This window comes from Peromyscus eremicus, chromosome 4, assembly GCF_949786415.1.
Source record: "Peromyscus eremicus chromosome 4, PerEre_H2_v1, whole genome shotgun sequence".
NCBI classification, from domain to species: Eukaryota; Metazoa; Chordata; class Mammalia; order Rodentia; family Cricetidae; genus Peromyscus; species Peromyscus eremicus.
In genome coordinates, this window is record NC_081419.1 from 81,071,933 (window position 1) to 81,099,583 (window position 27,651).

Sequence of the window (27,651 nt, forward strand, 5' to 3'; positions counted from 1 at the left end):
TTTAGCTCTTAGCTCTGACCTCTTGGCTTTCTTCTTTGCATTGGTTCTGTGTTTCTTATTTAATAAGATAGTTGGTTACATCTACAATAATGAAAGTTTTCAGTGTTTCCTTTCTTTCCTGTTGAACTGTCTGGATCTGAATTCAGTGATCTTTCTAGAGGGATTCCAAGAAGTTGAAATGGGTGTCTTCAGTCTATCCAGTCCAAACTGGAAAAGATAAAGACTAGAATGGTCATTATTTAGGGTTGGACTCTAATTTGGTGAAAAGACAAAATATCATCAAGACAGGGGAAGCCAGTTCCAGAGCTTTATTTACCAAGCACAGGGCTCCAGTCAACAATGCACTACAATAGGCAGGTAGATTTTTAAGTGTTCTCATCAGGAAAACTGCAGCCATCCCACAATGTACACATATTTCAAAGCATCATATTGTACATCATAAATAACTTATAGATATTGTATGTTTATATTTAGTGTTTCACAAAATATGTTATGACTACTTTTATGATAAAATGCTACAATGTCAAATTTTCTAGTTTAAATAGAAAGGTTCTATTTTTTTCTGTTTTGCCACTACTGATTGAACACAGGGTTCAGGCATACCAAGTGCACAGTGTATCCCTGAGCTCCATATCCTGCCCACAGTTTGTCTCTAGCTACAGTTCTGTGGCATTAAAGTTCATTCGTTGCTTTGAAACCATCATTGCTAAAGCGTCTAAGGTATTTTTTAAAATCTTTTCAAAGTGAAACTCTATCCATTAAACATTCTGAATTTGCTCCTTCTTATAGCATCAAAATTATAATTCTTTCTGTCTTCATTAATTACTCTAGATAAGTCATATGTGTAATCAGTGTCTCAGTCAATTTGTGAATGTCTTATTTTGTGTGGAGATTTATCCATGTTTGAAATACATCAGAATTTTCTTCACTTTGCATTGCATAGTATTCCATCACACACATATGCCATGCTTTGTGTGCCCTTGATCCACAGAAAGGTATCTGAGTTGTTTCCACACTTCAGCTATTACAAGTAACAGTACATCATAGTATATGGTTATTATTATTGTTATTACTACTATTTGTGTGTGCATGTGTGTATATTCATGCATGTGTGTGTGTGTGTGTGTGTGTAAGAGAGAGGAAGAGAGAGAGGGAACATTGTGGCAGTCAGAAAGCAGCTTTGTGGGATCAGTTCTCTCCTATCTTTACATGAATTCAGGGTCTTGAAATTGAGTAGCCAGACTTCACTGGAAGCACGTTTACCTGCTGAACCATCACTGGCCCAGTGTGATTACTTCTTATTGAATAATTTATTCTTTAAAATATTATTGAGACATCTTAATGGATAAACATACTTTACAAGACAGTTGGCAATGTGGGCTTGTGAAGCCTATTGGGCAAATCCAGCTGGTCCCTGTTCAATGCAATCAGAAACTTAAAAACAGTTTCACAAATAAACCCTTGCAATTGTTTTGATGCAACATTACCTTTCAACTTCAGTTAAGTAAATGGTATTTTCTCCAAGGAATGTTGCTCTTCTCATCAACAGAATTAAATTACAAACACTACTTTCAATTATTATAGTTGAATTTTGTTTAAAAAAAACTATAGAAATTTTTTTCTCTTTATGTAAGTTCCTACTTTTGATCCTCAATTTGATTTCTTCTCTGCAAACTCTACATGTTTCTTGCATGTTTCTGTGTGGAAACAGTCAGCCAACTGCTCCAACAGGGAGCCAGCAAGACGTCTTTTGGATGATATAAAATAGTGGACCTGCTTTGGAGTCCAGTAGACAAAGATTCTCAATGTCAGCTGGTCTAGTCTTATTTTTCTCACCTATGAATGGCAATGATGATTCCTTTTGGAGATATTGTGAAGAATGAGTAATACACTGTGTAAGATGCTTTGTTAATGAGGTGGCTAAAGACCTCCTTGTCAGCCCATACTTGGTAACATCCAACTCAGAGGATCATTTCCTGCTGTGGCCCTGGTTTAGGGTAATTCTCCTTGTTGTGCTCCTCATACTGCTGCTACTTGTTGAGTGCCTATCTTCCTCCTAGGAGTGGAAACTCTTTGAGGGCTTGTTGGTCACTGTTTCCTAGGGGTTAAACATAGTCAGTATCCAATCAGCATTTTTGAAGGGCATCAGTGATGCTCAGTGCCGTGCACATGACTCAGAACACCATGAGAACTGAAGAAGATTTGTTTTCACTCTCCAGAGTTGACAACTGTGGAGCTGTGGATCAGGCTATGCTTTGCTTGTTACAGTGCTTTCTTAGGGATGAGTGAGAAAATGTCAAGTATTTAGTTCAGCACATAGGGAGTCCCCAAGTTCTTCCTCCAATGATGGGTGATGTTAGTGATGAATCTGGAGATTGAACATCCACATAACCAAACAATCTGGACTCTAGATAAAACAGGGAGATAAAAAGTTAAGTTGGTTCCCTATGCACGTATGATGGGTGATGTGACAATATGTCAAGCTCTGTAATTCCCAGAGTGGCAAGCTTTTGGCCCCAGCTATGAGGGACGATCTAGATGAGCTTCACTGAGGTGGAGGACCCACTCTGAATGTGGGAAACCACTCAAGGACTGAGGTTCCAGAGTGCATAAAAACAAAGGCATAAAAAAGTATCACTCCTTTGGCTTCCTCAAGCTTTGCCACGTCTTCTTTTCCATGGTGGACTATGTCCTAGAACTGTGAGCTAATAGAAACTTGTCCTTCTGGAAGTTGATTTTGGCCTGCATTTTGTCACAATGCTGTGGAAAATGGTCAGACATCCAAAGTTAAACTTCCTGCAACAACAAGATGGCTTTGGAAGAGAAAGGCATTGTTCCCCTTTATTTTAGGTGTGTTAGTGTCCATCAGTTTTCTTTTGCACAGGATTTTGGGTGTTCTAAAATAATAGAGGTTTACTTAGCTCATAATTATGGAGTCTGGGAAGTCCAAGAGCAGCACCAATGTGTGACAAATACCAAGAGAAGGCCTGGTTGCTGCATCAAAACACAGCACCTGTTGATACAGACAGCAAAAGTCATCAGGGAAATTCACTTCTGTAGAAGAAAATAAGCATTCCAGCCATAGTATTCTAGGATTTCAGTGCAGCTTTGTTAGGCTCATGTAGCATTCATACAGCATTTTCTATGTACCAGGCACCAGGAACACAGAGAGGAACAGACTGGAATTTTGCATCAGAGAAGCTCCCAGGCTCAGTGCAATCACTGTAAGTGCTGTCCTAACTACTTGGCAAAGTTAATTCAGAAGCACAGTGATGGCTTCATTAAACATGCATCTGTATGTTCAGGGCTGGAAACACGTCAGAGCTGGCCTCTTGAATGACGTAACTCCCTCCCTTCTCTCTCCCCACTCTCCTCTCTTCCCTCTCTCCTTCTGTGTTATTCAAGGGAAGGGAGCATTACAGGAAGAGTTGTAGTTTGAACAGCAGCAAGGATGTGTATGGGTTTGTGCTTGTGCATGTTTGCCTGCACGGATGAGAGTGCTATGGGACAATGGGAATCCAGTTCTTGTGCTCGTAGCCCCCCCAGCCCACAGTGTTGTTTGCAGCCATGTCCCAGTAACCACTGTAGGAAATTCCAGAAGCAGGGCAGAAGACTCTGAGCAGGGGGAAGGTGTTCTGGTGACTGGTTATATAACATGACAGCTACCATGGTGTAGGGCTAATAAGAGATGTCCAAGGATATGGGAGACACAGCAGGTAAGGAAGCAGAAGTTAGACAATAATGCCATGACAAAGAACTCGAGTGGGCTGTATCCCAGTCTTGAGTGGACAGTGGCATGGTCAGAGTTTTGTCTTATATAGGAAAAAAGGATAAAACTAAAAGATAGGTAAGTTTTATCCTGTTCAGGGTTTAAATGTTTGACCCAATATGGGAGCTGTGTCCCCATGTGGCAATAACAAGTTGATGCACTGGATGGGATTCAAGTTTTCTGACTTTCAGTTAAAGCCTATGGAAGGATTCTTCTTGATGGATAGAAGTATATATTTATAATTAGCCTTTTGGACTCAGTTCAGATGATCCAAACTTTGTTGACAATATTCAAAGCATCATAACTGAGGCCAGGTGATAGACAGATGTCTGCCACCTTCTCTCCATTGGTGCAGTGGTTTGAATTAGATGCCCCCATTATTCTTGGGCATTTGAATAATTGGCCCCAAGTTGATGACTGTTTGAGAATTAGGAAGTGTGGCCTTGCTAGAGGAAGTATGTCACTGGTTGTGGGGGCTGAGGTTTCCAAAGATTCATAGCATATAGAGTTAGCTCTACCTGTTTCCTGTTTGTGGATAGAGATGTGAGCTCTCAGCTGCTGTTCAAGCACCATACCTGCTTGCTGCCATGCTCTCTGTTATGATGGTGATGGACTCCTATCCCTCTGGAACTACAAGCCCAAAGTAAACTCTTCTTTCTATAACTTGCCTTAGTCACGGTGTTTGCTTACAGCAGCAGAAAAGTAACACAACAGTCTCCATCATGACCTCAGGCATACCACTGAAACAGGACTTGAGTCTCTTTACAGGCTGTTTGATCTTCTGCTTGTTGGCCTTGACACACACACTGAACACAAACGTTCTGGCTTCTTTACAGTCAGTCTAGTGTCCATGGGAAACTTAATGTTGGCACAGTGGCCAAGCTTTTGTTTCTTGAGAGTGTTCTTCTAAGAGTTTGTGTTGCTTCCAAAGTCATAGTGTTATGGACCACCAGGCTTGTGGATCTTCTCTGTGTTTGTGGATAGCTTTTCATATTTCCTTCTTGACCTGGAAAGCTTTTGCTTCCATTTTAGATTTGGGAGGGGGAGGAGCTTCCTTCTTCACTTTTGATCTCATCTTGTGTGGGTTTGTGCTCACAAATGCAAGTGCCCAGTGCAGCCAGAAGAGGATGTTGCATCTCCTGGTGCTGGTGTTATAGGCTGTTATGAGCTCCCTTACGTGGGTTTGGGAACTGATCTTAGGTCCTATGCAAGAGCAGCAAGTGCTCTTAACTGAACTACAGAGCCATCTCTCTAGCCCTGAGAAGTATTCTGAAGTATGCTAAGTTTGGTCATTCCTGAGTAAAATGGTATGTTCACAGCTGAGCAGTTACATGCTTTATCATGGCTAAGTCAAGTCCACAGCCATGGTGGCTGAGTGTGTCATGATTGTTATTTGTCAGTCAGGACCAAACACAGTATGAAAAGATCAATAACTTTAATCACTGTAAGGGACTGGAGAGGTGGCTTAGTTAAAGCCCTTCTCATTCAAGGGTGAGAATCAGAGTTCAAAACCTCAAACCTGTATAAAATCTGGGCTGGCATGACTACCAACCTATAATCACAGCACTTGAGAGGCAGAGACTAGTGGGTTCCTGTGCAAGCCAGCTAGTTACACTAGCCAGGTCTGCAAGCACCACCCAGGCAAGAGACCTCACCTCAGTAAATAGAGAATAACAGAGGAAGACACCCAGGGTCAGTGAGCAATCATGAATGGCTAGGCTCACTATATGAAAGACAAGAAGACACCCAGTGCCAATCATTGGCCTCTATACACACACAAACTATGCACAGCAAATGCACATGTGCATCACACTCATGTACCCACATGCATGTGAGCACATGTGCATATGCACCGCTCCCTCCCACAGAATGTAGTAACAGAATGGAATACATATATAGGCACAGCAGAAAGAGAGTAAATAAATAGACTAAATAGCTCGCATAAGCAAATGGGCCATAGGCTAAAGTGTTGCATACATGACATGGTTCTGGTGATACAGAGGAAATGACAAAGTGTCTCACAAAAGGGTGAGAGAGGACTTTATTAGACAAAGAAGGGGATAGTTTTCCCAAAGCACTTTTAGAGGTCACTTGATGTCTCAGCTTAGTTATGTCATGCTCAAGCATGTCCTGGTTTGGGCGGTAGACTGTATGGTGACCTTGCAAACAGCCACAGTATGTGGAGACTCTAAGTGTCCCATCAGAACAGTTATCTTTTGGGGAACATGGCTCTGCCCACCTTCCAGCAGGACCTGTGATAGAGCAAAAGAGTTGAAGCATGAAATAACAGCATGCATGTTCTCTTGTCTCCTGTATTACGAAGTCTATTTTATATTGTAAATACAGAGGAAATTTACAGAACACTAGGTATGAAACTAAAAAACATGAACTGGGGGAGTAAACTTTTAAAACATTCATGCTTGTGTTGTTTGTTAGTTTACATAAGTCTACACATGAGAGTACAGGTATGAGCACATGTGTAAAGGCACGCTCACCTGTGTGCACACACTAGGGGCCAGAGATTGACTTAAAGTGTCTGTCTCTATTGTTTATGTCATATTTTATGGAAAGACGGTCTCTGGTTTTCACCACTTATATTAAATAGTAGAGCCAGTGAGACCCAGGGATCTGCCTGTTTCTGTCACATCCCACCGTGCTGAGCTGTTCACAGGGGTACTGGATATAAAATTCAGGTTTTCATGTTGCACAACCAGAAATTTACCCACTCTAGTAATGGGCAAATAATAATTATATGTATTGTGGGGTACAATGTGATATTGATGTATATATATATATATATATATATATATATGTGTGTGTGTGTGTGTGTAACATATCATATAGAATGCTTACCTAAAACAGATTGACATACCTATTACTTGCATAATTATCATTGACAACTGGTCAGAATAGTTTCAGCCTACTCTTGGCACTTTTGAAACACACAGTAATGTTATTAACAGTAGTTACTATGGTCTGTGATGGTTCATAAAAACGTTTTCCTCCTGTCTAATGTACTTGTATCCTTTGGCTCTTAAGAATGGACTATTAGGTTAGTTCTAATTGTTTAAGAATTTTTTGTAGCATTTTAGTCAAATGTATTTTTACTAATACATAAAATACATATGTCTGGAGTACTGTGATATTTTTTTTGTGTCTATATATTGTGTAGTGTTTAAATTAGGATAAATCTATCTATATCCTCAAACATTTATCAGTTCTTCATATTGAAAACCTATAAACTCCTTCTAGCTTTTCCAATCATTTAATTGCACTGATAAAAGAGTGCACATGTATGTGTGCATACGAGGACAACATACATGTTGAAGACAGACAACAGCTGTGGGGATTGATTCTCTCCTTCCCGCATGAGGAACCCAGGAACTGAACTCAGCTTATCAGCTTTGGTAGCAAGTACTTCTCCCCCTTAGTCATCTCACTGGCCTCTTCTAGCTTTTTGGAACATACACTTTTTGGAATAGCACACCACAACACCTTACTCTTCTTTAACTGTAGTTTAGAACCCACTCATCCACTCTCTCTTTCCTTCCTTCTTGTCTTAGTTAGGGTTTCTATTGCTGTGAAGAGACACCATGACCATGGCAACTCTTTTTTTTATTAAGAAAATTTTTCCCCTTCTTTCCTCCTCCCACCCCCAGTGTCCCCCTCCCAATCCACCCCCCCACTCCCACCCACAAGAAGGCAAGGCCTCCCATGGGGAGGCACATTCAGTAGAGGCAAGTCCAAGCCCTTCCCCCTGCCTCAAGGCTGCACGAGGTGTCCCATCATAGGTAGTGGGCTCCACGAGGTGTCCCATCATAGGTAGTGGGCTCCACGAGGTGTCCCATCATAGGTAGTGGGCTCCACAAAGCACACTCATACACCAGAGATAGATTCTGATCCTACAGCCATGGGGCCTCCCAAGCAAATCAAGCTACACAACTGTTTTGCCATGCAGAGGGCCTAGTCCAGTCCCATGTAAGCTCCACAGCAATTGATCCAACTTTCATTTGAAGATACGACTATTCAAAATCAGCAACCTGTCAAAGAATAAGGCAATAAATTCTTTCTGTTAACATAAAATCCATATATTTTATATACACTTACATGTCTATGTACATACAAAGAAAAGTTCTTGGTTACTAAATATAAAACTACTAGTATCCCTAAGTACTTATTAATATCTGTATTTATTTTATTAGAACACATTAATAAGTCCAAAAGATTTTAATAAGTTTCAGTGACAATTCTGACAGTCAGTAAATTTCCATCTAGTTTCTTTTTTGAATAATAAAAATAAATTCTCCTAGACACACAATCTAAAAATGCATTTATTTTCTAACTAATTTCATAAAAGTCAGTTTGTGCTAATAGAATTACATTTTAAAATTTTGGCTTTTATAATTTTATGCTTCAATATGAAGGAAAAGTTGCAAATATGTCTGTAACTATCTAGCTCCTTCCTCCCCACTGTATTTATTCTGTTTTCTGATGGAGCCAGGACTTAATTAAGAGTCGTGGGTGCTGGAGTCAGACATGCCTGGATCTGAATCCCAGCTCTTCAATTTGCTTTGCCTTTGCTTCTGAGCAAGTTACTTGACCTCTGCAAACATCATTTGCACAACCGGCTGAGTGACACAGTGTATCTTGAATGTCAGAGCAGTGTGACAGCAGGACCCAGCCCTCACGTCCAGCTCATCTTTGTTCTCCTCTAGTTCACTTTTCAGAAGCAGTAAATACAGGTAAATGTGGTTTTTAAGTAAGAATCTAAAAACCTTCCGTTGTTGTATATTGGTTGACACGTTCTTTTATTTTTAAAAGAAAATTTAGTAAGCCACGAACAATTTTAAAACCAAATGTGATGGTACTTCTTATCTTTTTATAAATTTTAGGTTTTTCTTTGAACTGTAGTTTATCATCTTAAAAGTTATGGTTTGGTTTTGCAATGCTATGGCTCAAACCCACAGCTTTACACAGGCTAGGCAAACATTCTGGCACTGAACAACATCCCCAGATCATTAAATTTTCTTTCTAAAGATGAGATGAATTTAGTAAGGAGGAAGTGGTGTGGAGTAATTGTGAGCAAACAGAAGATAATAAAGTAGGCAATGGCTTAGACACATCGGCAGATAATAAGAAATAAAGCAGTAAGCACAGGGCGTCTGCTCTGCAAAGAAGGGTGAGCAGAGACTGTTGAAAGCTTGTGATAGAGATAAGCTAAGGTGAATAAGACAGCAGAGGACTAGAGGACCCCTAAACTCACTGTTCTTGGTTGCTGTTACTAATATTTGGACATAAAACTTCACTATGTACTGATGTATATTTAAGGTCTTGTTTACCTTTCTATACCTAGTTTTTTCACTTGATATACTGTCTCTATCTTCTATTGTTAAATGGAATTCATTAAATGTAGGAGCTTAATTCTGAACACTGACATATTACCAGTCATTGAGAATATTTTTCATCCACGCAGTTAATTTGGTGGTTGGTGTGCATATCTGTAGTTAGTTCCTGCAGAAAAGTTCCCAGAGATAGGGTTACTGGATCCAGGGTTCTAGTCCTTTCTAGGACTTGATATCCATTGCCAGATTTCCCTTTGCCAAGCTGTCATACTTGAGTTTCCCCAAAGTCAATGGTCCTTAAACTCACAAATCCTTATCAGTATTTTAGAAAGTTTGATGAGAGAACACATATCATTTCTTTAGCTTGAGTTCTTCCATTAGTATTAATGTTGAACTTGTTTTGTATTTTTCATATTTACATTGTGTGTGTGTGTGTGTGTGTGTGTGTGTGTGTGTGTGTGTGTGCCTGTTTGTGTTTCTGAGTATACTTGTATGTGGAGTGGGGTGAGCACACTTGTGCATGTAAGTGCAGAGACCAGAGGAGGAGGTTGGGTGATCTCCTCTAACACAGAGTCATGTCTCACTGAACTGCTTCTCAGAAGATATGACCTACACATGACTTTCTAGGGACAAGAGTTTCTTGTGTCTGGCTTAGTGACTCATCTGGCCTCTTCTTGACTGATTGATGGTACCGGTCATTTAACTTCATGCATTACAACTTACCTATCTCTGACTCCCCCAGTCTCATAAGTAATCAAGAGTTGTTATTGTTAAATAAGGTTACATGGCATTCCTAATCAGGAGAGAATATGTAGACAAAAAGTTAGAACATGGCTACAGAGGCAGGACCAAGCCTGTGCTACATTCCCTACAGAATTTGAGAGGGCTAGAACTTACAGCTGCTTACAAAAATAGAGAAGGGAATTTTAAAAGGCAATTTAAAATTTTCAGTTGCCAAGTCAGCTTAGTGTGAAGTGTCATGGAGAATTGTCTTTTGTATGATTGTATATAAACTGTAACAAAATATTGCTGATTTAAGATAATTATGTATCCACTGATTATCAAATATTGTGAAGGTTTAGCTTATAAATTCTCTCTTTAGACAAGCTGTCCTCTAGGAGCTACACAGTAGAAAAGAAAGTTTTTCTCAAAAAAATATGGAAGTATAAAGAGGGAGGCCAGGCTATGGAAGCCTGGGCTGGAATAATTGTCACCATCACCCCAGATCTCTGAATGGATTTGCATCATGGGCAGTTTTGAATTGGATTTCTCTCCTTCCCTAAGATGAGAAGTGGTATTTGAAATTTTCTCCACAAGGAGACTTTCTTGAGACTATGCTGTAAGAAGTGAGGCTGGGTCGGGACTCAGAGCCCTCAGCCTGGAACTGAATTACGCTTAGACGGCTGTGAGAGACTGATGTTGAGACACTATAGAGCTAAGAATGAGTCCTCCAGTTTCCTCATTATAGTGCTGAGCACTTGACATGTAACCCTCCCTCTTATGTCTGAATTCAGAAATAGGTTAAGTATGGGTTCACACAAGGGTCTGTCCCCACTTAGTCTCTGTGAAGCATCCTCTAGTCACATCCAGCCCTGTCTGCACTGACTGAATCTCCTATGGTCTCATCCTGGCTTACCCCTCAGTCTCAGCTAGACTTCCTCCTCCCAAAGCTATGTCTAGCCACTTTATCAACTTTACTTAAAGCTAATTTCATAATACAATTATTAAATGACATTATTATTAATTAATAACAATGCTTCCTATTATAATTTTCTCTTCTTTTCCTGGGAAGCTACTACTTCTTATTGATGGGTTCTCCATCTTGAAACACTCCAATCTTAAGTGTTTTTAGTCTTATAGGTTATATATCCATGATTATCTATTTCATATCAAATATTTTTTGGTGCTTTATTGTTTTTTTTTTTCATTGTCCTGTTACATTCTGTTGCATGGTGGAGATGGATGGCGTTATCTGATGGGATTTTCTAAGTTGCCTGTGTGCATGAGACTGATGATTCAATTAATTTCCTGTGTTCCCTCCTTGCTTACACTTACAGCTTTATCTAATTAAAAGCAAGGAAAGGATGTAGAGATGGCTCAGTGCATCATGGCACCTGCTGACAGCCTAAGTTCAATCCCTGAGACTCACATGGTGGAAGGAAAGGAGATGACTCCTACAAGTTGTCTTCTGACCTCCACGTGCAAGTCATGCCATGCGCCCACCAACCTCCCACACAGAATAAATGAATAAACATATTTGGAAAAGAGATTTGACCTAAAAAAGTGTTTGGCCTGATGATATCAGAGACATTTTTTATAATTTAATATAATATAATATAAGGACCATTTATTAAATAGATATGCTTGTATTTGTTATTTACCCAAATTAACTATAAACCTTGTGCTTCTTCATAGTATCTGAATAAATGGTAGCTATTTAACAAATATCAAGATGAAATAATTAGAATTCTGACTATTTATATATTTTGAATTTAGTGCATTTTGAACTATAAAGGACCTTTAATCTTAAGCCAAAGATCATTGAGATTACCTTATTGAAAGAGTCAATATCACTTCTTAAAAGAGTTTTATTACTTTTTCCAAAATCTGCTACCTACTGAATACACCTTCTCTTTCACGGATAAAAGAAGTTTGTGAATATGCAAGCATGTGTGCTCATACATAGACACACACACACACACACACACACACACACACACAACTTTGAAAACTCCATTTGGTTGTCTCAAGAATCAACCTTTCTGTTTACAACAAGAACAGATAGAATTCCTTTGACATGCTGACCTGTTCATCAGTTTGATTTTGTGCATTTGAACTTTTCAAACTGTTGCCTGAATGCCAGATTTATCTCTGTTGACAAGTAGGAAATCTAAATTATCATCCTGATCCAACTTAAGATGCTTCAGATTCATTTGTCTCTCAACTCTTTTGCCAAATATTTTTATGTGTCTACTCTTTATCAGTCCCATTGTCCATTTTTAGAAACAGACGATTCAGGCTGACAAAACTGAGAATTTGACTTGGACATCACATTAGGGAATAGTATCTTCCCCTGCTCTTCCTGCAGCCACCTCCTGTTCCCATACATAAATGGCAGCCAGCGATGGCTAGAAACAAAGGCTCTCCCAGCCCCTGAATACAGTGACATTCATTCTGGGAGAAGCAGGGCCAGCTTTTTGAAAGCCGACTTCTTCAGCTCAACAATAACACACAATGAGTTATTGACTTGTTTATATACGGAGTCTTTTCAGTAACTAACTCTGACTCCCACAGTCTGGACAAATGATTGATTTCGTGGTTAGAAAAAGAGAGGGCTCCTGCACTAAACTCTGTAGGGCCAACTATTTTTTCCCCATTTGTTCTATAACTGAATAGGACCTTATTAAAATGCACTTTCCAAAAAAATACCTGCAGCTGTCCTTTATAACCATGTTTTGTATATATAAATAAGTAATTTGTCCCAGTCTTTTGTATATTAACAGACCATTGGGAAGCCTGTCAATATATATGAAGGGTGGTTATCTTATTGTTTATGCTAAACTGTATTGCCTATATTGATCCACATGTAAACTATGGATCAAATAATGTAGCTGTAGATCAATATTTACTGATGAAAACCTTAAATGAATTCAGCATTCTTACAGGGCATGCTGATTTATTAAAAACACTCTACACAAGACATATTGTATACTTCATCCTTGCTCTTTAGTTTCTCTTTTGAAATACAAAAACCATGTGGAAAGCCACAGTTCAGGACCATGAGAGTTTAGATGCTCTAATAGGCTTTTCCCCCTTTGGGTAGAACTTATCTGGAATGTCAGCATGAATTAGGTGGAGAGAGCATACCAGCTTGTTCGAATTACTGTGTTTTTTCTAATGATATTAATAATTTAAATCTAGAATGACAATTTTATAGTTATTTTCTTTTGTAAAATACATTTTATCTATCATGTTAAAATTTTTATAGGAGCTTTATGATTCTCATAAACATACTTCAGAAAACTTAAGAGGCATGTAGCAGAAAGGCAGTCAGCCATTAATGATGTGTATGAGACAAGATCACTGCTGTTTAGGTTACATTTGACTAGGAGGTTTTGAGCTTGCTTTTTATTGGAGGATGTCCATAGGAGAGCTCTATGAGCCTGCAGGCATTTGACGCATCCTTCAAAAATTAAGCATGCTTTCAGTTACAAAGCCCAAGTGTTATATCAAATTCTGTATCACTAAACTGCTACTTTTAGGTCTTTAGAGATGGACTGATATCTGAACCCTTAGTGTCAACCATTAATGTTTTAAATAAAATATACTTTGAAAAGTCAAAGATAATGGAAACCATTTTATTAGATTTTATTGTCTCAGGTCTATTTTTGTGGGACTCTTTCCTTTTTTTTTTAATTCCGTTTTCTTTTTCATCACTGGGGATTGCACAAGGGGCCAAATGCATGATGAGCAAGCCCTCTCCACCAAGATAATTCCCCAGGCCCTTTATAGAAAATGCTCTCAATCCTTTGGTGACTTCCATGAATTTAGCCTTTTTTGATCGTCTGTGTATCTAACCAGACTTTTTCCTTAAAACATTCCCATTAACTTTTCTCCTCTTCCTCCTTCTGGTCTCGGCAGTCTCTTGATTGTTCCTTTCTGGTTTTCACTAGTTCAGAATGATCCTAACTCTGCCTGGTTACAATGTGCTTTCCTATTAATTTATTACATTCTGAATTTTACAATGAATATGTGAGAAATTTCCCCTATATTTGAAGGGATCAATACGTGTTTAGAACAAAATGACACCCCCTTACTCTACTTGACAAGGATTTTTGAGCTATACATAAATTTTAGCATTGTTTATGATTTCCACCTTTTCAAGTCTTTATCTTCTTTAGTAGAAAAAAAGCCCCATGAATTTTAACTTAATTAACATTATTTTGCATATTTGAGATAAGGCAGCAAATTGATGGCATCCAGTTACTTTATTTTATTGTTGTTGTCTTAATGAAGAACAGGGACCAGGATGGTCTCATCGAAAGTGGCAGGAGAGAAGAATCTAACTATGTTTGTCATATCTCGGGGTTTGAGAGAAAGATGTCGTCAGCACTGTGTATTGTCTCAGGTGAAATCCCAGTCTCTTCATTTGACTCTAATAATTTCCTCTAAATGATTAAATTGAAACAGTTCTCCTGGAATGGCTTCCCTGTTTCCAGTAAAGACCCCATGTGCTCGTTCTCATGTTTTATCAAACACACCCTATCTAACACTCTAACACTATGGGTTTTCTTTTATGATGTTGTTATGTTTTCCCTCTGCATACATAGGTTCGTATAGTGTCTATTTGAAGTTGGGAATTGAAATTGAGGTGATTTCTCCCACAACTGTAGTGCTGTCAGAGGGAAAGAATTTTCACCTTTTGAAAAGTTACTTTCCTGCTGTTCCAAATGTCATGGCCCTAGGAACCTCATTAGAATCCTACCTCTCTGTGTGGTACCAAATGCCTCTGTTTTTGTTTTGTTTTACTTCCCTTAAAACAAACTGCTCGGAATATTCTCTCTCTCTCTCTCTCTCTCTCTCTCTCTCTCTCTCTCTCTCTCTCTCTCTCTCTCTCTCTCACCCTCTCTCTCCCTTCCTCTCTCCTTCCCTCCTTCTCTCTCTCCCTCCCTCCCTCCCTTCCTTCCTTTATTTCTTTTTCAATGCTTTAAAGAATAAATAAACCTGATTGGCCTGGAACACATGCATATAATCCCATATTTGGGGATGTGGAGGGAAAAGGATTCTGAGTACTAGACCAGGCTGGGAAACAAGGCACAAATCCTGTCTTCTAAAGTCAAGGGCTGGTGGTATAGCTGAGTAGGTGAGTTCTGCTCTGCATGCATATGACTTTAAGTTCTAGACCAAGCACTGCAAAAATAACAGAAAATGATGAGTTTGAGGATATTCTCCAGTGTCTGTCTTCTATCTCCTTATCACCTGAGATGAGAACTCTCCTGATAAATGATCAATGAGATGTGAGATCAGACTTAGTCTATACAAAGACTTGATATTTACATCTTATAGTGTTATACTTCTGTGCTATATTATTACAGTAACAAATATTCATTAGAGAGAGTAATTGTAAAAATAGTCTTATGTGATGATTAAAAATAACAGTTTAATCAGTGATTCTCAATCTAGGTCAATGTTGGACTTGGTAAACTGCTACTTGCTGGCAAAAATTCAGTCTACCACCTACTTCTTATTGAAATATAGCTCATTTGCTTATATCTTGTCTATTTCCTACTATAAGGGACTGCTAACACCCCATTTCCCTTCCCATAAAACCTAACCTGTTGACAAACCCTTTATAGGTCATCAACTATAACAACTCTGTGAGTCTGAGGCCAGCCTGGTCTACAAAGTGAGTTCCAGGCTAGCCAGAACTACGAAATGAGGCCCTGTCTCAAAAATATTGTTAAATACTTGGCTTCAGAGGGCTCTTTATCAAACTCTTGTTCTGTTTGTTTCTAATTGTGTTGTTCTGTTGAAATAATCTTACTGTGTGAGTTAATCTTCCTTTGATGAAAGTAGTATTTTATTTCCATAAGATTATTTATAATATGAAATAGGTCACATTCATAATTTTATAAACTGAAGGCTAGAAATAGTAGAAACAGTGTACAAATGGAGCTGGTTGGAGGTAACTGTCAAGCTGTATAGAGACACAATTTTCTGTTATAAAATATTGGAAATAATTTTAGCACAGTGCAGTGTATGAATGAACACTTTTGTTGTACTCCTTGACTTCTTATTCCAACATAATGGCAGCCACCTTATTCTCTTACCTACACTGAAATTTTTTGATAGAAGAGCTCAACCTAATTTTAAAAGTTATAAATGCTTTAAAAAGTCTTAACCAATGTCTAATTGATTAATTGGTAATGTCTAATGTCTAATTGGCAATGTCAACTCAGGACTTGCCCTCCCCATTAGATTTTCCAAGTTGTATATTTAAAAATTCAGTATGTTAAGTGTTTTGACTATTAAAAAATAATTTCTCTACTTAATCTAAATAAGTTTTTTACATGTAAACACATCAACATTAATTAAAAATTAGTTGTTTGAATAAATGTTGCTGTTGATTGTCAAAGGTTCATGTTGATTCTTTATATCTTTTAGTTGAACTTGATCGTGAATGATCAGAAATCGAAAATCACAGAAAAGGCCATTCTTTCGATGACACCAGAGGAATACCAGAAGTCACAAGAAGATGTAAGGGACTTATTTTGCTAATGATATTGAAATGAAAATGTACAGTGATTTTGAAATTAACAGAAATTTTGGCTTGAGTATTACAGTAAATCAACTCTTGTTAATTCTTAAAAGCTGAGACCAGAAAAAAAAAAAGCCACTCAAAACTAGCAATTATTTTATTGGTGTAGGCACCCTGAAAAATAATATATGCCTGAAAGAACAAATCAGTCATGATTTTGTGAAAAATCATGAATGTTTCCCCAGAAATTTTACAAGTTACTACATACTACATGAAAATGAGGTTTACAACATTCCAGCATCAGGAAGTGTAAAGAGTCTTTGAATCTTTGATAACTCTAAATTGTGTTTGTATTAACTAATGTCTAAGGAGAGAATCCTTGCTCTGAATTTTAGAAATGCTAACGAAGTGATCGTCTATCAAGGGAAAGCTGTAGTTTACAAATGTCAAGCCTAAGCGAGCTAATCATCAGATTCTGCCGGCAATATTGTAATGAAGAACTATTAAATCAGGCCTCCTCTCCAAAGCCCACGCTGGGAAGTTGACAGCGTATTCCATAAATGAAATAATAACACAAAATTGGTGCCAGACAAAGGGGGAAAATGATTTTCATGTCGCTTCCTGGAATGCAAAAGCATTTAATCTTTCAGAGGAGTGGGCATGGATTTCCTAGTCTATGTGTACTACACTGTGAAAAATAAATCTATAACCAACGTAAAGGATAAGATAATGTATACATTAAAAGAATAAACTTTCTGCATAAATTTAACCAATTTGAACATTGGTTCTAAGTAATCTATCCAAAGTTTAAGGTTTTAGTATTTTTTTATTTTAATGACTGCATCATCTTTTCTTACTATATATTTCATAGCAGATGACCAATAAGGTGTATCAAATTTTCTGCATGAATTCAACTCTTAGGTGAAAATGTGGTACTATTATGGACACATATATCCAGTATTAAAGATGACATTGTGAGCATTGATTAGAATATTTAGTAGGGAATATTTTGTAAAACATAACTGTTACTATTTCCTTCAATGCAATGAGTAACAATTGTATAGATTTAAGTTATAGTTTTGGCTCCTTCCACTGAATAGTTACAAGTTAAATGATTAGGGTGCTAGTTAAAAATTGAAAAATATTATTCTTTCTACTGGCTGGTTTTGTGTGTCAACTTGACACAAGCTAAAGTCATCAGAGAGGAAGGAGCCTAAGTTGAAAAAATGCCTTATGAGATCCAGCTGTTAGTGACCAATGGGGGAGGGCCCAGCCCCTGCTGGGTGGTGCTATCCCTGGGCTGGTGGTCCTGGGTTCTATAAGAAAGCAGGCTGAGCAAGCCATGAGGAGCAAACCAGTACGCAGCTCCCCTCCATGGCCTCTGCATCAGCTCCTGCCTCCAGCTTCCAGCCCTGCCTGTGTTCCTGTTCTGACTTCCTACAATGATGACCTATAATCTGGAAGTGTAAGCCAGAGAAATCCTTTCCTCCCCAACTTGCTTTTTTGGTTGTGGATTTCACCGCAGCAATAGAAACCCCAGATAAGACATTCCTCTACATGTTTTACACATGTTTAACCAGATTTGGAGAGATTTTAATCTAAAATAATGATAGATTGTTTTCTTAAGTATAATTATGTTTGCCCTTTGATGTTTGTAGGTGTGAGTGTAGGGGTGGATATACATGTCCATAACATGTGTGTGGAAGTTAGCTGAATAACCTTCGTGTTGGTCCTCACCTTCCACCTTGTTTGAGACATAGTCTTTACTGTTTGCTGCTGTATACATCAGTTAGCCTGCAAGTTTCTGGGGATTCCCTTTCTTCCACCTCTTGCCTCTCTGGAGGAGTGTTGAGATTACAGATGTGCACTATCACACCCGGCTTGATTCTGGATCCAAACTTAGGTTGTCCTGCCTGCATGACAAGTGCTCTCCCAACAGATCCATCTCTTTAGTCTTCCCTTTGCTGTTAAAACTGAAAATTTAGTGGTCAAGGAAAATGATCATTATTTTAGACACATAAAGTATAATGGGAATTTAATAATTATCTTTTCTCAAAAGCATGATAATATCTGTTTATTTGGTATTTCTTTTATTAGCTTATCTGTTAACTATAAAAGCAGTGGATTTCATTGTGATAGTTTCACACATGCATATTCACATTCTTACTAGCAGTTACGTATTTAACACTATATGCGTCAATGTTTTTTCAATACAAATTTAATTAGTTACATATTTAATTTGTCAGGTACAACTCAAAAATGTTTTTTATTGTTGTTTAAAAAATTAAACACATGGATAATTGCTAAATGATTGCTTGGAAAATGATTCCATTAGTTTAGATGTGTAGATTCCAGTGTCCAGGTTAGCAAAAGTGAAGTCAAGTTTTAGCTGCAGTTCATACACATATAGAGAAGTTACATCCTAATGGAAAAGGGAAGTGAGAAAATCAATTTTTTCTCAGCCCAGTTCTCCTTTCTTCATTTTGATGATACTGGGGCTCGAACCCAGGGCTTTGTGCACACTAGGCAAGAGCTCCACCACTGAGCTGCGTCTCCAGCACCACAGTTTATTTGTTTCTACAAATATAAAATTCTATGTCTATTTTAAAACCACGATTAAATGTCATAAAAATCTCAGAGTTAGCTCCTGTTGTGCTGCCTGGACTTTTCTTTTAAAATGTGCTTTCGTTCAACATACTTTCCCCACGAAAACTGGAAGTAATAATTATACATATATTACAAAGGCTGCTTTGATACAATGACATGCTAAAGTTTTAAGTTTTTCTTTGCAAATTTGTAATTCATTATTGTCAGTTTAAAAGTGTGTTATTCCAGGTTGTCTGAAAAGTAGATGCCAACATTGGATTAAATATGCATGATAGTAAGATTGGGCAGAAGCACCCCTACCATTGTGGAAACAAGGAAAGTTTGCCAAAGCTGTTGATGTGTGTTTGAGACATAGTTAGCCATTGCTCCCAGGTGTGTGAGAGACTTAGTATCTCTGGTCGTTGGTGCCAGCTTGGTAAGAGTGTTCTGAACAAGGCAAGCGATCTTTACTGAGCTATATTCCTATGACTAGAGTTCTGTAAAGAACAGCTATGAAGCAGCCTGAGGATGCAGTTCCTATCAACAACATTGCATCATCCCATCTCCAAACAGGTAGGCTGGGAAGACATTTAAAATGCCTCCATTTTCAATGGTCTCTTCCCATACCAGTATATGGGGTGTCAGATTGTAAAGCCATCACATAGGGCAGCAAAGTAGATCTTCCTACCTGGGGAAACTTGTAGGAAAGTGTGACAATTTGGGGGTCACTGTGGCTCAGTGAGAGGTGCCACACACGTCAGAATTCCAGCAGTTATACTGTAGCTCAGCTACCAAATCAGAGACACTTAGCTTTCTTCTAGCTCCCCTGATTTTTCTGGTCTTCTTCTTCTTCTTCTTCTTCTTCTTCTTCTTCTTCTTCTTCTTCTTCTTCTTCTTCTTCTTCTTTTTTTTTTTTAATCAATTCAAGACTGTGTTTTCCTTTGAACCTATGAAAACAATGTATTTGTGGGCAAAACAATGGAGAGATTTAGGAAGGTTAAAAAGAACTCATTGCAATCTGTGTTCCTTTTCTGGCTCATTTAAAGTATGTTACTAATGAAAACTTGTCTTTTTATGTATGTGTGTATGCATGTATATATATATATATATATATATATATATATATATATATATATATATATATGTGCTTGCTGGTGCAGGGAGGCTATTGCATGGTGCACATGTGGATGGCAGACAACTTGCAGGTTTCCAGTAGGTAGGTCCTGGTGATCCAATGCTGATCTGAGGCTTGGTAGCAAGTGCTTTTTGCCTGCTGAGCCATCTTGCCAGTGCCCCTCCTTCCTTCTCATACTGCATCTCCAGGTTGGCTTGGAACTCACTACGTAGTTCACAGAGGTCTTAAACTCATGTCAATCCTCCTGCCTCAGACTCCCAAGTACTTACAAGTTTGAGCCACCACACCTGTCTAGAAAGTTGGGCTTGCCAGGCTTTCTTTGCTTTAAGACCATCCTTGTATATTTCTTTGAAGGCCATATTTCAAGAACAGAAACAGCTATTCTATGTGATTTCAAATGGCAGTTCTGCTCAAAGTGCTCCGGAGTTCTCAATAATGTGGATGGATTCAAAGCCATAGAGAATTCAGCCCAACATTAAAGCCACTACAAAAACCAGGAGTTCTTTAGACTTGTTCCTGGCAGCAGACAGGCAATATTTAACAATGTATCGCTCACAAATAGACAACTCCAATATGTAAGATCTATAAAAAAAATTATAAAGAGGTTAATATCTTGTGCTGACTACAAGTCATCTTGAGAACTTAACTGAATTCAAGAATTGAATGTAGGCATCATAGAGATATGGTCCAACATCCCTCCACATTATGTAAAAGCCCATGTGCATATTTCTGGCAATGTGCACGCTTGCCTTATTTCAGAAGTTTGGTTTGTTTCCTCAGCAGAATATTTCATTTTTGTCCGATACCTTCTGTTCATTTGTTACACTCCTCAATTCTGTACAAGTGTCACTTCCGTGCTCCATTGCCATGGAGCGTGGGGAGTGGAACGAGTAGGCTTTCTGCTGCACAATGCAATGGTGCGCTTTTTCAGCATATGCATGCGTAAGCCTTCTTTTGTGAATGGGACCGATAGGGTCAGATAATGTTTAAAGGGAAAGGTTTTATGTCTCTCAGGCTTCTATGTTTCCACATGGATGCTCTCACACACACATAGATTGAATTATGAACAGACCCATTAATGCTGGGATCACAAAAGGTCAAGTTTTGTCTTCTTTTACCCCCATTCAGATTGCTTTTGTAGAGAGAAAAAAGGATTTGCAGGGGGAAAAGATTTATGATAAAGAATTTTTTAAAGAACATTTTTCTCCTTTTAGCAACATCTTTGATTTGGAAATAGATCATATTATGTAAAATAATTCAATAATATTGTATCATCTGCCTGATTTTAGTGTGAGTTAGTTCATGTGTATAGTTGTCTTTAAGGACAACATGTTATCATAATAACTGAGAACAAAGCATAGCACTTTGAAGATAAAAGGCCATATGAATATGTAAAGTAACAAAGTCTGAGCAGAGCTGAATGGAAGTATTATCAAAATGTCATTGGCAGGATTTTTGACTAATTCTCTCCTTTGCTTAAGATGCAATTTAATCTGTGCTCAGATATATAACTTTTTAGTTTTGAATTAGAAAAACAACTAATATATCGTGTCATTGTGGCTCACACACATTGACAAATAATCCAATGGAGGCAGTAAAAAAGTAATAGAGAAACATTTTGAAAGGACAAAGACTTTATCCCCAATGAAAAATTTAAGATTTTAACCAATAGTTCTTTAGAGAGCAAATGACATCAGCAATTGTATGGTTGGTTGATTTCTGATGTCACATGAAATCCCTTATCAGTTAAAGGGTATGGATTGTGACAGTGAAACCAGTCATGCAGAACAATGTCCTAAATCAAAGTCTGGGATCTTCTTTCTCCTTTGGTTTTGTGCTAGTGGCTTGCTCTATCGTGTGGTGAAGTATAGCCAACTGAAGAGAGCAGGGTTTGCCAGAAAGGTACATTACACGATCCAAACATTAAATGCTACATAAAATCCTGTCTTCCTAAATCACGTGGTCTTGGGAATGGATTCAGAGAGCTGCTGTACTTTCCAGAGAGCCCTTGTGTTTAGGGCTCTTGCTTCTTGTGCTTTGATTCCATCAAATAACCAGAAGAACAGGCCACCTGGGTTGTTTGGTGTTTGGCTTTGATATGTCGGTTGGTATCCTCTATCACTTTGAGGATAATACTGCGTAGGATAAAATATGAACAAGAAAAGGCAGAAGCACTGTCTTACACTGAATAATTTAGATTTTTTTAAAGGTCACAACTTAATAGAGCTAATTGTATTGTGTATAGTGCAGAAATCCATTCTTTTGATCTTTGAGGATCCTCCCATGGGATTTTTAGCTTAAGAACAATATTGTCTTCATTTTCTTTCTTCCTTTCTTATTTTCCCTAACCATTTTCTTCCTTTCTTTTCTTTCCTTTTCACATCTTCTTTTTTACATTAATTTTTTTCTGTTTTTCTCTGTTGAGACTCCTCTTGTCACTCTTCCAAGCCCTCTCTACTGCCTTGTATGCCTGTGGTTTGAAAACTTGCATCCAAGTTCCCTTAGTTAGCCACGAGGGCTTATTTATGAATGCTTAATAGGAATTGGCACAGACCTTCACTGTCAATAAGTGCTGTCCATTACTAATGAGTTATACATGGTTGAAAAGATTTAATAGAAAATAGAATATTAATAAATTTTTGGTAAAATTAAGAAAGAGATTGAGGGATAGAGGTGGAAGTAGAAGAGAAACTTGTCTAGAACAACAAATAGGGATAATGGTGGATGACAAAGGCAGGAGGAGAGGGCTATGAGAGAATTATGCAGAACTTGGTGGTATGTTTTAACTCAGGTACTATGATTCCTCTGGCTTTAAAAAAAAGGTTTGGCAATGCTGGGGAAATAGCTCAGTAGGCAAAGTGCCTGCTTGCCTTGTGAGAGGAGGGAACCTGAGTTTGTTCCTTACCATATACATTAAAAAGCCATTTGTGATGCCATTGTAATCCAAGTGCTGAGTTGGTGAAGCAGGTGGATCCTTGGGGCTCTAAGATCAGTCAGCTAGTTGAATCAGTGAGCCTCAGGTCACAATGAAAGTCTCTGTCTCAGGGATTGGGATCTGTCCCTGGTCTATGGGCAGGCTTCTGGAATCCGGTGCCTGTGGTGTGACACCTTGCACAGTCTTGGTGCAGTGGGAAGGGGCTTGGACCTGCCTAGGCTCAGTGTGCCGGGCTCTGCTGACTGCCCATGGGAGACCTCAATTTAGGGAATGTGGAGTTGCGGGGTGGCTTGGGAAAGAGGGCTGGGGGTGGGAGGAGGGGGGGGGTCTGTGGATAGTATGTGGAGTGAGTAGAAAATTTCTTAATAAAGAAAAATGAAGGAAAAAAAAAGAGACAGTCTCTGTCTCAAGAATACCAGGATGGATGACTCCCGAGGAAGCTCATTTGAGGGTGAACTATTGTCTGGTCTTCACATACATTCCCACACACATGCACCTACATTTCATAAACACACACACACACACACACACACACACACACACACACACACACACACATACCAACTGACACACAAAGTGCCACCTGATACTTCTGCTCACACGTCATTGACCAAAGCAAATCATTTTCTTGTGATATATCTTTTTCCAACCCTTCATTCTTCATCTATGTATATTTTTATTAGTGAAGTTTCTTGTAGGCAGCATACAGTTCATTTTATTTTTATTTTTTGTATATTTAACCAGTCTTTTTATTTTGAACTTTCTTCTCCTTCAAATTTTTAAATTTTTCTTCCTTATTTCTTCAGTATTGTTTCATTTTTATAAGTTTATGTATTCTGTAAGTTTTATAGCTGCACCAATTTGTTTCCTAGTCCCATTTGCTTGAAATACCTTTTTCTATCCCTTTCCTCTATGATAGTGTCTACCAGTGTTATTGAAACATGTTTCTTGGAGGCAGAAGAAAGATGGATCATGTTTTCTCGGTCTGCTACTCTGTATTCTTATATTGTGAAATCAAGACTTCAAACATTCAGTATATCATTGAAAGGTGAACACTGATTCTTGTAATTTTGCTGATCATGCGGTATTTCATTGGACTTCTTTCAGTCAACTGTCCTTATATTGCTTTTTTATTCCCTGTGACCTCTTAGATGTGATCATCCTTCTCTTTAGACTGAAGTAGTCCTTCCAGTAGCCTCTGTAGAGTTGGTTTAGTGGTCATAATCCTTTAGTCTGTTTTTATCATGGAAGACTTTTATTTCTTCAATTTTAATGGGTGGTTTTTTATGAGTTTTTAAGGCCCTTTTGGCTTTAAAAGTTTCTGTAAAATGATCAGGTGTTAATTTGATCAGCCTACCTTTGTAAGTGATTTCACATTTCTTTGTGCAGCTTCCAATACTCTTTCTTTTTTATAAATACCCTTCCTTTATTCCATATTTGAATTATATATTGTTGGGTATTTCTTTTCTGATCTTCTTTATTTGTTGTTCTTTAAATTTGTTATTCTTGAGTAGACATCTTTCTATATGTTTGGAAAATATTCTATGATTTTATCAAAAATATTTGCTATATCTTTGATGCAATATACTTCTCCTTATTCTATGTCTGTAATCCAAAAGTTAAGGCTTTTCATAGTGTTTCAGAGTTCTCCCATATCCTCTTCACATATTTTTTATTTAAATTTTGTTTCATACACTATATTTTGATCATGCTTTCTCCTAATCCACCTCCTCCCAGTTCCTTCACACCTCCCTACCAACCAAATTCCATGTTCTATCTCTATTTCTTTTCAAAAATAACCTAAAACCAAATCAACCAAACACCTAAAAACAACAATGAAGATTAAAAACAAACAAAAAACAAATATGATAAAAATTCCCAAATAGAACCAAATCTCTCTCTCTCTCTCTCTCTCTCTCTCTCTCTCTCTCTCTCTCTCTCTTGCACACACACACACACACACACACACACACACACACACACAGAATTAGTAGGTAAAGTAGAAAAGTAAATACTTATCAGTATAAACTTGTTAGAGGGTAAATTCTTTGAACTCTCTGAAGAAGGAATAGAAATTATAGACTTACCATGAGAATTGCAGTACGCTGGGGGCAATAATATATTTTCAGCTATTAAGAGGTTAATGTGTAAGTACATGAGATACTTTTAAGAAGGAATGCCCATTTTATTTGCAAACATTTAAGTGAGACGTAGAATTATGCAATGAATAGAAGTTTTATCTACCATGCAGGGGTAAACATAAGAAAGCTAGACCAAGAAAATGTTAAAAATGAAAGCAGCAACACTATACCAGTCGTCTTAGTTAAGGTTTCTATTACTATGAAGAGACACCATGACCATGGCAACTCTTATGAAGGAAAACATTTAACTGAGGTGGCAGCTTACATTTTCAGAGGCTTAGTCCATTGGCAACTGGGAGTATGGTGGCCCACAGGCAGAGAAGGTGCTGGAGAAGGAGCTGAAAATTCTACATCTTGATCCAAAAGCAACAGGAAGTGAACTGAGATACTGGGTGTGGCTTGAGCATATATGAGACCTTAAAGCCCACCCTCACAGTGACACACTTCCTCCAACAAGGCCACACCTACTCCAACAAAGCCACACCACCTAATAGTGCCACTCCCCATGAGCTTATGGGGGCTAAATATTCAAACTACCATACCAGTGTACAAAGAAGAAAGTATTTTAAGATAGGCATAGTCAAGAACTTTCTGGAAAAGACTCCAATAGCACAGGAAGCAAACAAATAATTGACAAATAGGATCACATGATACTAAAAGCTTCAGCATTGCAAAGGAAACTATCAGTAAGAAACAGTCTGCAGAATGGGAGCAAACCTTGACTAGTTCTGGAATCTATAAGGAACTAAAAAATTTAAAAAAAAATCTTCTCATAAATAGATGGCCGAATAAATTGAAAGATAGTTTCCAAAAGAAGAAACATAAATGGTTAACAAATATTTTCAACCAGTTTGCAACATTTTTAGTTGTGGATATACAAATTACAGTACCTCACCCCAGTCAGAGTAGCTCACATTAGGAAAACAATGGGGAGGAAATGGAGAAAGGGGGATTCTTATTTGTCATGAATGGTTATATAAACTAGTTCAGCCACTATGGAAATATAGTTTCTCCAGAAACTAAAAATAGAACTACCATATAATCTAGCTATTCTAGTTCTGGACACTTTCCCAAAGGACAGAACCAATGAGGAGTCAAAGAAGTATAGTCATTTTCAGTTAGCAAACTACATAATTATGCCATTAACTTGTTATTCCTCAGTCCTCAGTATATCTCATTAACAATATATGAGTATGTCTTTCCTAACTCCACTAATTAGGAGTCTAGAAATATAAACATCAAAGATATGTCTGTTCTAGCTTTTTTTATTTCTGGAAAAATTCTATGCTTTATTTTATGTAGATTTAGAATACTGTCTAGGCAGAAAATATATATTAAAGGTCTACAAAACCTTAATGAATTTAATATAAGGATTGACATTTTACTTTAATACACGGTAAAGTAAAATAGTATAAAAAAGGCATATATAGTAAACTGAAATATGGTAGTAGGTTACATAACAATGAATTTCAATGTGCAACGAAGGTTTTATCTTGTTAAGTATTTTCTTTTTCTTCTTCTCTGTTCTTTTTTTCCTTTATTGAAACAGGGTCTTATGTAGCTCTGGTTGTCCTGGAATTTATTATGTAGACAAGGCTGATGTCACACAGCCTACATCTTTCTTCTGAGTATCACCATATTGGGCCTGTTAAGCAGTTTAAGTATTTTACAAAGTTCTTAGATCTATATGTTCTTTTTTTATACCTAGAGCTAGCTTTCATTCAGCAATTTTAAATGGCTACTTATTCCATAACACCAAAATAAACACACACACACACACACACACACACACACACACACACACACACAGAGTTGGTTTCTACAAACAAAAAGTGGATAATGGAGATAGATATGTTTATCTCTTGCATTCTCTTTACCTGAGGATAGAGCCATCCTTAAATTCTTGAGTTGAAGTCATTTTCTCCTATCAGGCTAGGTACTCAAAAACCTAATAGGTGTGACATCAACAATTACTTCTTGCTAACAAGTCTTGTAATTTAACCCCTTCAGGTGAGCATGCTGATTGATGAATTGCAGACAGCTATCAAAAGCAACAGAGGTCATCTCGCTAAGCTTGGCCCCCAATTACAGGCTGAGCAGGAGCAGTTTTCCTCTTATGTCTGCCAACACATTAGGAGCCTTCCAGCAAACACCGTGGTCCCGGGAGGTCTGCAGCTCAAGGTGGGTGTCACTCTGTGACTCTTACTGCATCCAGGCAGAGACAGAAGCGTTCTATCCCATCAAAGACCCATGTAACACTGTTTCTCAGTTGAATGTCTCAGCTTGTCCTCAACAGGAAAGTTTGACCTGTAAGGGATAAGAATACCATTCAGAAAATAAGTCTTAAAAGGAAATAACTATGTGTCTTTGAAATGGGAGTTTATAAAACTTAGCATTCAGTAAAGGAAAGTAAATTTAATGAAGAACTTCAGTGAGTGAGCATTTGCATATTTCTCGGAGAAATAAAATACTGTGCACGTTTCAT

At 37.9% G+C, this 27,651-nt stretch overlaps 1 protein-coding gene across 1 annotated transcript in view; it reads left to right on the forward strand.

The window, feature by feature from the left end:
* Positions 1 to 27,651, forward strand: part of Dcdc1 (doublecortin domain containing 1) — a gene marked incomplete at its 5' end in the record, with an annotated part of 398,886 nt that overhangs the window by 156,002 nt on the left and 215,233 nt on the right. Inside the window, 2 exons of the mRNA XM_059258913.1 lie at positions 16,276 to 16,368; positions 27,177 to 27,347. Coding sequence (XP_059114896.1) covers positions 16,276 to 16,368; positions 27,177 to 27,347 — 264 coding nt within the window. The remainder of the gene's footprint in view (positions 1 to 16,275; positions 16,369 to 27,176; positions 27,348 to 27,651) is intronic.